We start from the raw sequence: 9737 nt of genomic DNA on the forward strand, positions 1-9737 counted from the left end.
CTTGATGATATTTTTGCATGTGTACCAGCTGCTGTTTTATAGAAGCTTGTACGAACAGCAATTTGTCACAAAATTCTGATTTAAAACTCCTCCCAAACGGACAGACTTCCCAACAATAACACGCCCAGACCAAATCTACTGATCTCAGCTGCAATCAGACTTAGTCAGGCTGCAACACAGCCAGTCATCGCACGTAAAAATGCAAATAACATCACTGTCATTCATAAATCAGCGGCTACGCCTGAGCAGAAATGCCAACATCATAGCTTTGCAAGAAGAAATGTCCGAGGATTATCGAGCCCGTTCAGGCTCATTGTTGAGGAACAAGTTACAACCAAGAATAACTGGGCTCATCTGCACAAATCATTATCATATTTGCCTTTGGTTATTAAAGGGTGTGAATGGATTTTCCAATAAAGCTCTAAAGCCATAAGCAGCAGGCAAGGAGGTCGACTGCTGGCAGGGCGACCGCAGGTCATATCAAAGCTGACTGTCCCCGGTTCCCCTCTCGGGAAACTTGAGAGGAAGTCGTTCCTGAAAGGGCAGCTGTCAAACAAGCCTGCGCTGGGCCGCTGGATTATTATGGAGTGTCAGTTATTACGGGGGGGCTTTAAGCCAGGCAGCACTTACAGTAATCTGCCACTTGACTTGGGTTCTGAAAGGGAAAAGCTCAAAGACGTGCGAGGAGTCAGTTGTTCAGTTTAAAGGCTTGAATATGTGAGCCATAGTTTGGTTGACTTGTTAAACGTTAAATAGCACAATTTCAGACTGTTTGGTGCATCTAATTCCTCCACCTTGACACGAGCGTGTGAGCAATGACGCCTGCATGGGATTTCAGTTAGCACGCAAATGCAAAAAACAGCACCTGCTCATCACAGCTAGCCTCACATGTTCATAAACGAATGCATTCGGCGCTGCCTCAGTCTCACTGCTCTGTGAGCAGACGGAGAAAGATCCTGGAAATAGAAAATGGAGCTGGAACGAGTTCTGAAAGGCTCTGCTGAGCTACAGAGTGGGGCTGGGTGTGGATTCACTTCAGGGGGGCTACGCTGATGCGCTATCCAACCAGGATGTCAGGAGAACAGTGATGATTTGCTGTCCAAACCCAATGCGGCAAGTGGATAAAACTCCCAATACACTGTTGGAACTTTCGGACAATTGCCTTTAAGGTTAAAATTTGTTTAAAGACCCCCTGAGATGACTTGTGAGGTGCCATTTACTCTTGCATTTATAAACACTTCCTGCTGAAGCCGTACGAATGACATGCAGAACGCACACGTATTCATGCCATGACCTCTAGCTGCTGGACGAACTCTTCCTCAAGCAGTAGCACACGCTAACAATTATCAAATTACAGCCTCACAGGGACGTTTTGTGCATGAAAACTCTCCATCAGACAAGAATATAGCTATCCAAATAGGTCACATGACCGTTGGGCAATAACCCTGTTTCACATCAATATATCACCACCTAATAAAGAGACAAATTGGACTCGTATGTTTTTTAAAAAGCAGCCGAAATGCTGCCTTTTAGTGACCAAAACATCCGACGTGAACCATCATGTAGACATGCCACAGCTAAAATTGAAAAACAGCATCTAAAGGAAATCAAACTGATCAGAAAAAGCTACAAAGATGGAAACAATTCTTCATTCAGACCATTTGGTGCCAGTTTTTAAGTATTCATGTTCCCTTACAAGCTCAGTGCTCCAATATTTTAGAGATTAAACATTATGTGATGGCTGCATGAGCCAAAGCTGAATTTACTGCTGCACTCTGCTCTGATTGGGACCAGCTCAAGGGGCCCGATTAGGCTCCACCCACCATTCCACATCAGCGCTGCGAAAATTTGAATTTCAAGGCAGCGTTTCATTGGACGCAAACTGAATACACGCCCCTGAGTGCAGAACGAGTCGTCAGCATTTTTTTGAGCAGTTTTAGATAGTTTTTCAGTCTTAAAGGGGTTCTCTTCAGCCCAAATTTCTGCCTTGTTTTCCGGGCTTGACTAAAGAAAACAGAAAAAAAAAAACGTCAATTAGAGCTTTATTGGAAATTTGGCTGCTTTAACAAACAGCAGATGTAAGCACAGAGAACAGAGCCAGCATGAAGCAGAATGCAAATGAGATATTATGTCATATGATGACATCATGAACACACTAATTAACACATCATCTAGAGACGTTTAGCGACTTTTTTTTAGCAGGCTTTAGCGACATTCAATAGAAAAGAGTTGGCAACACGGGGAAGGACAAACCCGAGTACACAAGATAACTTTTTTGTCTTTCTGTGATATACTGACAGTGGATTATAGGTTAAAACATCGTAAAAACCATTAAATTAAACATTAAGCAAACCAATAACCAGTCAGAATTGAGCCATCTTCCATTTAGCATTGACAAGTTTTATCTCAGGTAAGTTCTGCAGTTATTTGTACAGTTTTCTATGATTTTTAAAAGAGAAATGCTGGATCTTTATCTATGAAGGGGGTCATCATCATCGCAGTTTAGTGTTGCAACAAGTTACAGAAACAGGTTTCTAAACTGCGCCAACGACCTGTCGCTGCAGGCTGAGGTGATAAGTGGGCCACTAGCAGCATTTCAGGTTTCACGTACTTGTCTGAAACCGTTCTTTAGGGTCCGTCTTGATGCACTTTGTGCAATATTTCCTCTCAAAACGATGATATGAATGATAAGCAGGTTTCTCACTCAAGAAATTTGGCCACTAATTAAAAAATAAGACTAGGGCTGGGCAACGATTAAAATTTTTAATCTAATTACAGTGGAAGTCGTGTAGCTATTTTATTTTTTACTCCCTTGATTCCTTTCTGGACATCTGCTTCTGCCTCGCTAGCTAACGTAACGAGTTGACACGGGCAGCAAGCGCGCGAATCATGGCTGGAAAAAGGAAGTCATTTTCTCTGAATGAAAAACGTAGTCTCCTCGAGGCGTATGACAAATTACCAAAAACGAGCCAACGAGTTTCTGCGGCGAAGCTTGGCATTCCTCAGGTGCTTTTCCCGGGCGCCGTCGTTTTCTTTCTCCGTCGTTAGCATTCATGACTGTCTCTCGTTGCTTCACTAGACTACACAAGGTAGCCTGAGGAATGCCAAGCTTCGCCGCAGCATCTCGGCTTTTATGTAGAAGCCTCGCTCCACTCTCTGTTTCCTTGAATGACTTGCTGCTATCAGTTGTGTGTTTTGCCTTTAAGTGATATTTTAGACTGGAACTACTACGCTGAGAAGACAATTAAACTTGGCAGTGTTTACAGATGACTTTGGTTTTGTTGACCCCGCGTCTGGAAGAACTTTAAAATGAAAATGGCCGAGTAAAAGTTCCGTACCCTTCTCCATGTTTGGTGGATCCGCCGATTACTTTCTTTTCCGGTTCTGCAGCAGACAGCAACAGACTTTTACAAAATAAAATAAATAATAAAACCTGCGTTTATGCGCGATAAAATATTTGTCGACGTTAAATAATTAAGGAGTTAACTCGTTATTATCGCGTTAACTCGCCCAGCCCTAGATAAGACACATGTCTCAACAACTGCATCTGATGACTCGCCGTCATGCCTGAATGTCCTCATTCTGGGAAGCCACGGATGAGTCAATCATAGGATGCATGGCACCAGTCACAAATGGAAATCTCAGGCTTATAAATCATTTTGCTGCTGACGTGCAAAGTGTCCGGCGTGATTTCATTACTACTGAGCATCGACAGTCCAGTCCCTTTGATTCATTTGTCCCTGGAGTGAATGTAATCTGTTAAACTCTACGTTGATTTATTTCGAATGTCATTTTGCGGTGACCCTTCAGGGAACACAACCAAACTGACCGATAAAAGCTGCCTCCACTGTTGTGCCGCAGATGATACAACATTTAGCTTTCCAGTCACAACAGACCCGGTAAAGAAAATCAATACTCCGTGTCAGAACAAGCTGCTTCTAGGACTAACACAGCAGAAGAAACCAATCATCAAGTGTTAATTGGGTAGATCACACCGGTACAAACGCCCTGAGCGGCGAGCCGCTGGTTTGATTCCTGGTTGGCTGGAACACTTCGTCCCTGTCAAATAACTCTAAAACTGTAGGATGATGCCAGTTGTTTTGGGATTTCTGTCATATGTCGAAGTAAAAATACCAAAAATGATCCCTTTTTAGTTTTTAAAAGAGACGATATCCTGCTTTCCTGTGTTTAAAGGGATAGTTCGCCTCTTTTGACATGAAGCTGTATGACATCCCATACTAACAATATCATTTATGAACATTTTCTTACCCCCTGCTGCGTCCTGTGAGCCGAGTTCCAGCCTCGTTTTGGCGTTGACGAAGGTAGTCCGGCTAGTTAGCTGGGGTTTAAAAAATACAGCGTTTTACTTCTCAAAACAATATGCGTTCAAAAGAGTAATACATTTGCATCACAAAATCGTTCACCAAAAAAAGTCGGACCTCACAATCGCTTGGCGCTATTTGCTCTCCCTTCGTATCACTGCGTGCTGTGTAGACCGAAGTGCAGACCGAGCAGTCCCCTGCTTCCGAGCAGCAAACACCGTAACAGGTGCGGCAGGCGGCAGGCGGCAGCAGGCAGTGATAAGAAGGGAGAGAAAATAGCGCCAAGCGATTGTGAGGTCTGACTTTTTCTGGAGGGACGATTTTGTGATGCAAATGTATTACTCTTCTGAACGCATATTGTTTTGAGAAGCAAGACGCTTTATTTTTGTGGACCCAACTAACTAGCTGGACTACCTTCGTCAACGCCTAAACGAGGCTGGAACTCGGCTCACAGGACGCAGCAGGGGGTAAGAAAATGTTCATAAATAATATTGCTAATATGGGATGTCATACAGCTTCATGTCAAAAGAGGCGAACTATCCCTTTAAGTTCAATCTTTTGGGTTTCAGGTGATTTTTCTACTTTTAATCTGAGTTTTTCTCATTTCAGACGCCTCTCTTGATGAACCTGAGGTGCACAGAACTGATAACTGGCCTCCACTTCCCACCTGTGCAGACTTCCTACTTCTGCTTTTCTGCTCCCCCATCACTGTAAACCGAGTTTGCGACTAAATAAACAAGACAAGTGAGCGCGTTTGCTCATTGTCGGATGCTAGCCGGGGCACTTCTAAAACAAATAATTCATCAAACTGACATTTGACAGATTAATCAATAGCAGAACACAGAAAACTCATTAAATATGAGCAGTTATTGAGAGTTTTTTTTCACAAACACAACAGTCCTCCCACTCCAATGTGGATTTTTACTGCAGCCACCAGTCCCACATGACTGATGCTCTCAGCGAGAGGTAACTGACAATCCGACAGCCTGGGCGGCTCGGACAGGGCACAGATTGGTAATCAATGGGTAGAAATATCCCCAGGGAGATATGGTTTGTCTGTGTGGGTCCATTTGAACACAAAAGCCCCACTGTGGGGCTGAGCGTGCAGCGGGGTCAGCTGGTATCGGCGTGCAGAGGACCGTGTGTGTGTGTCCCAGAGATAAACTTCAACTTAAATTCTCGGCCTTATCTGGGGCTGTTAGCGGAGGCGACACCCGCTGCTTCACAACACCCTCACATTTAGATGTTTGTTTCTTGATGATAACAGCTGAGGAAGAGCCTCGCGTTCCTCATCTCGTTGTGGAAACAGACATCGAAATGTCAACATCGATCAAACAGTGGATTATTCATGAGAGAAGAAGCTTCAAGCGCTTGGTTGTTTTCCATAGAGATCCTGATGGGCTGTCCCAACAACTCCAACACTGCTGACACTGCACTGAATCTACCCTTTTCAGCCTGTAATGAGTCCGCAGAACACGTTTTCCTGCTAATAAACTGCTCAGCTCGTCTCTCAGAGTGTTTCTTCACCCAAAAGGGATATCACAGAGGGTGGTGTCGCATGTTTTACAGATAACAACGCTCCCATTAAAAGAAATAATGGAAATCTCAACGCTATAAGATTCAATAACATGCTGAAAGTAGGTCTGCACCCACTCCTAAATCACACAGTATGGATCAGCTGTTATTTGTGTTTTCAGGATTTTTGTGATACTTTAGATTCTTTGTTTACTTCATCCAAAACATACGGAGCTGTGTAAAATCCACCCGATTTTTTATTTATTTAGCTTCCAAGCACCCGGACTTTCTTTAATCTTTTAAAGTGGTCTTGAGCAGTAGTTCTGCAGGCTTTCTGAAGGTCTTTCACAGTTTTTCTTTACTCATTGGTGTTTTTTCTTTGTTAGGCCATTTAACACCAACCTATGAATCATTCCAGCATTAAAAATGCACCTAACTCAAGGGATGGACCAAAGTTGTGTCCACACATAACAGACAACTTAGCAAAGAAGCCATTTTAAACACTATCTTTACAAAGATATGTTGGCCCAAGCCTCATCAGAAATGGGCTCCATGGAAGGGTGGCTGTCAAGAAGCCGTTCTTAAGGAAGGGAAACAGGGAGAAAAGGCTGAGCTGTGCCAAATGACACAAGAAGTGGACTGAAAATCAGTGGCAACAGGTCTGATGGAGGGATGAATCCTCCCCAGAGCCCGGAGCTCAACATTATTGAAGCAGTGTGGGATCATGTTGGCAGAGAACGGAACAAAAGGCAGCCGACATCCAAAGAAGAGCTTTGGGATGTCCTTCAAGAAGCCTGGAGAACTATTCCTGAAGACTACTTAAAGGGATAGTTCGGGATATTTGACATGAATCTGTATGGCATCACCATAACCAGTGTCGTGCATTCAAACTGACTTACCCCCGACAGTGTCCTGTGAGCCGAGTTCTTGTCCAGTGTTGGTCAAGGCGAAAGTAGTCCGGCTTGTTTGCTGGGGTCAAGAAATCAGCGCGTTTTTCTTCCTAAAACAATACGTGTGCTAAAGAGTGATTTATTTCATCACAAAAACCGAAGCCGGCAAAAGTCACTCCTCGTTATCACTTGGGCCCTATACTGTCTCTCATTGTGTATCAGTGCGCACGTCATTCTGACCGCGAGCTGTGCGCACGAGTCTTTCTGTTCTTTGGCAGTGCTCAACACTTACTCTGCAGACAACTGGCCATCGGGTCCAGCTGGTCTGGGACGCCTCTTCCAGTTGATCTTGGGAACATGGAAAAAAGTTCTCAAGACGCCTGCATTCAGGAGTGCAGGGAAGTCACCGTTATTTGTGATGCAGGCAGCAGCTGTCCCGCCGACATCCTCATCTATGGAAAGGTTTTGTGTCTGGGGCATAACTAAATCCCACTCGTGGCAGCAGTAACATTCCACCTCTGTCTGCATTACTTCGCACTTCAAACAAGTGCACCAGGATTTGTCGGCCACCCTGGGTATCGCAGCTCCAGCAGTGGCTCCAGCTTCTGTTTCCATCACTTCTCTGTCCACCCTCTCTCTTTCTGCCCGATCTAAGTCCATTTGGCGAACTTCCTCCTCAGTATAAACGGGTTCATAAAGATACCCCCTTGGCTCTGAACGGAAGTCAATATGTTCCTCGTCGCTCTCGTTGTCAGACATCTTCCCGAGCAGTAAACAAAGTGAATCGACTCGTGCGCACAGCTCGCGGTCAGAATGACGTGCGCACTGATACACAATGAGAGACAGTATAGGGCCCAAGTGATAACGAGGAGTGACTTTTGCCGGCTTCGGTTTTTGTGATGAAATAAATCACTCTTTAGCACACGTACTGTTTTGGGAAGAAAAACGCGCTAATTTCTTGACCCCAGCAAACAAGCCGGACTACTTTCGCCTTGACCAACACTGGACAAAAACTCGGCTCACAGGACACTGTCGGGGGTAAGTCAGTTTGAATGCACGACACTGGTTATGGTGATGCCATACAGATTCATGTCAAATATCCCGAACTATCCCTTTAAATCAAATCAAATTTATTTATATAGCACATTTCATGTACAAAACAATTCAAAGTGCTTGACATAAAATAAAAGCATTGCAGCAGGGAGTGGAAGAAGCATTAAAAATACATAAAAGAATATAAAGAGAAACAAATAAAATCATTTAAATGAATTTAAAAACAAGCAACAGTCCAGATAAATCAAAAGATATCGTGCAGATTTCATGCATAGACACATGAGAAAAGAAATGTTTTTAACCTGGATTTAAAAATGTCTAAAAGAAAGGACAGAAAGTTCGTCTGAGAGGGTTCAGGCTGTGTTGGAGGATAAAGGAGCTCAGAGCAGATATTCACTTTAAAGCTGCTCAGAAATGTCTTTTACACTGAAATCCCATTTATGTTTGCACATGTTCAACAAATTTCTGCACCAATTTACACCGATTTCCCTGCAATAAATAGAGAAATGAGGAGTGGCTTAAGACTTTCAAAAAGTCCAATTCACGATCAAATATTTAGGACAAAAAAGTCGGCAGAAACTCAAGATTTCTGGTGATCACAGAGTGTATCGATCCGCAGTAAAGGGTGTTAAAGCGGGACGAGCAGCACCAGGAACCCCTGCCCCCCCGGTATTTACTGTGTACCCTGAAATAGATCACATGTGGGCTAAGCTGATCACCGGATATGTCACGATGAGAGATTTATGGTGCAAAACAACATTGGGCAATAATACCCCGACCTGGCCCCAGCGTGGCCAGCGTGGCCAGAGAGGGCAGATTGATTGATTTATTGGCTGATCAGGGTGAAGCTCGCATACACGCGCGCGCACACGCTCTCTCACACACACACACACACACACACACACACAGAGCAAACTGAACCAACCTGCTCTTTCCTTTTCTGCCAGCGGCCACAGGGGCTCTCCTCCAGGATCTCACTCTCATCCTCGCTCTCCTCCTCCTTCCCCTCAGATCCTGATTTCCTCTCCGGGACGGACATCGTCATTTTATCGGCGTATGTGTCCAGATTTTCCCCACTCTAGTTTTCGGCGCTTCCCTAGTCCCTCCGGTCCCGTGTTTTGTTGTGTTGGAGGAGGTAGCGCAGAGGACTGTCCGCCGCTTGTCTGCGCAGTGAAGACACCCCCCACCCCACCTCCAGACGACAGCAGGCGCTCCGTCAGCCCCCCCTTTGGCGCTCAAAACATTCTGCAGACGAATGAATAAAGGCTGAAAACCAGCTCTCCCGAGTCACACCCCACAGCCGGCACGCCCTGTGGGTAAAAAACTACAAGTGTGCACAGTGCGAGGGTTCAGCAATTTAACAGGGTGGAAAAATATATCCCAGACTTCATGCGCCCTGGAAGCAGACTGCATGCAAAACGGGTTGCGAAATGGTTTTTTTCTGCCAAATCACACCGAAAAAACGCGGCGCTGCAGGATCGATCCGCGAAGCGTGATCACCCCTGAGCGTCCTGCGTCCCTCTGCCGCCACAGATACCGTCTGTTTTATTCAGGAGAGCTCATTTTCCCGACCATCTTCCACACGCCTCATTCTCCGTGTTGCAAAAGCCGTGGGCTCCGGCAACGCACAGTGCGCAGAGGGATGGAGCCAAATACCGTAAAGTCTCCACTGGCTGCGCATGGCACGTTTTCATGAAGGCGAAACGTAGATTAGGAGGACTGCCCACTCTTTGTGGATTAAATCTAATCTGCATCACAGAGTCTGCATTGTAAAATAAGAACAGTGAAACACGTTGACGTGAAATAGCCTGTAATACTGCTCAAAAGAACCGAGCCAACTCTCATTTCTTTTTATTTTGCTTCCATACAGTCAGATTTTCTGATTTTCTACGTTTTTCTTTGGACATGATGCATGCATGACAAAAGAAGAAGTGTCAGGCCTAAAAAACAAACTACC

The 9737-nt window shown here is 44.8% G+C and overlaps 1 protein-coding gene across 1 annotated transcript in view; it reads right to left on the bottom strand.

The window, feature by feature from the left end:
- The window catches only part of LOC142370519 (nuclear receptor-binding protein 2-like), a 43192-nt gene extending 33773 nt beyond the window's left edge, over positions 1 to 9419 (bottom strand). Inside the window, exon 1 of the mRNA XM_075453096.1 lies at positions 8706 to 9419. Coding sequence (XP_075309211.1) covers positions 8706 to 8825 — 120 coding nt within the window. The 5' untranslated portion in view covers positions 8826 to 9419. The remainder of the gene's footprint in view (positions 1 to 8705) is intronic.
- Between the last annotated feature and the right edge of the window lie 318 nt (positions 9420 to 9737).

Source organism: Odontesthes bonariensis, chromosome 20, assembly GCF_027942865.1.
Source record: "Odontesthes bonariensis isolate fOdoBon6 chromosome 20, fOdoBon6.hap1, whole genome shotgun sequence".
Classification (NCBI taxonomy): domain Eukaryota; kingdom Metazoa; phylum Chordata; class Actinopteri; order Atheriniformes; family Atherinopsidae; genus Odontesthes; species Odontesthes bonariensis.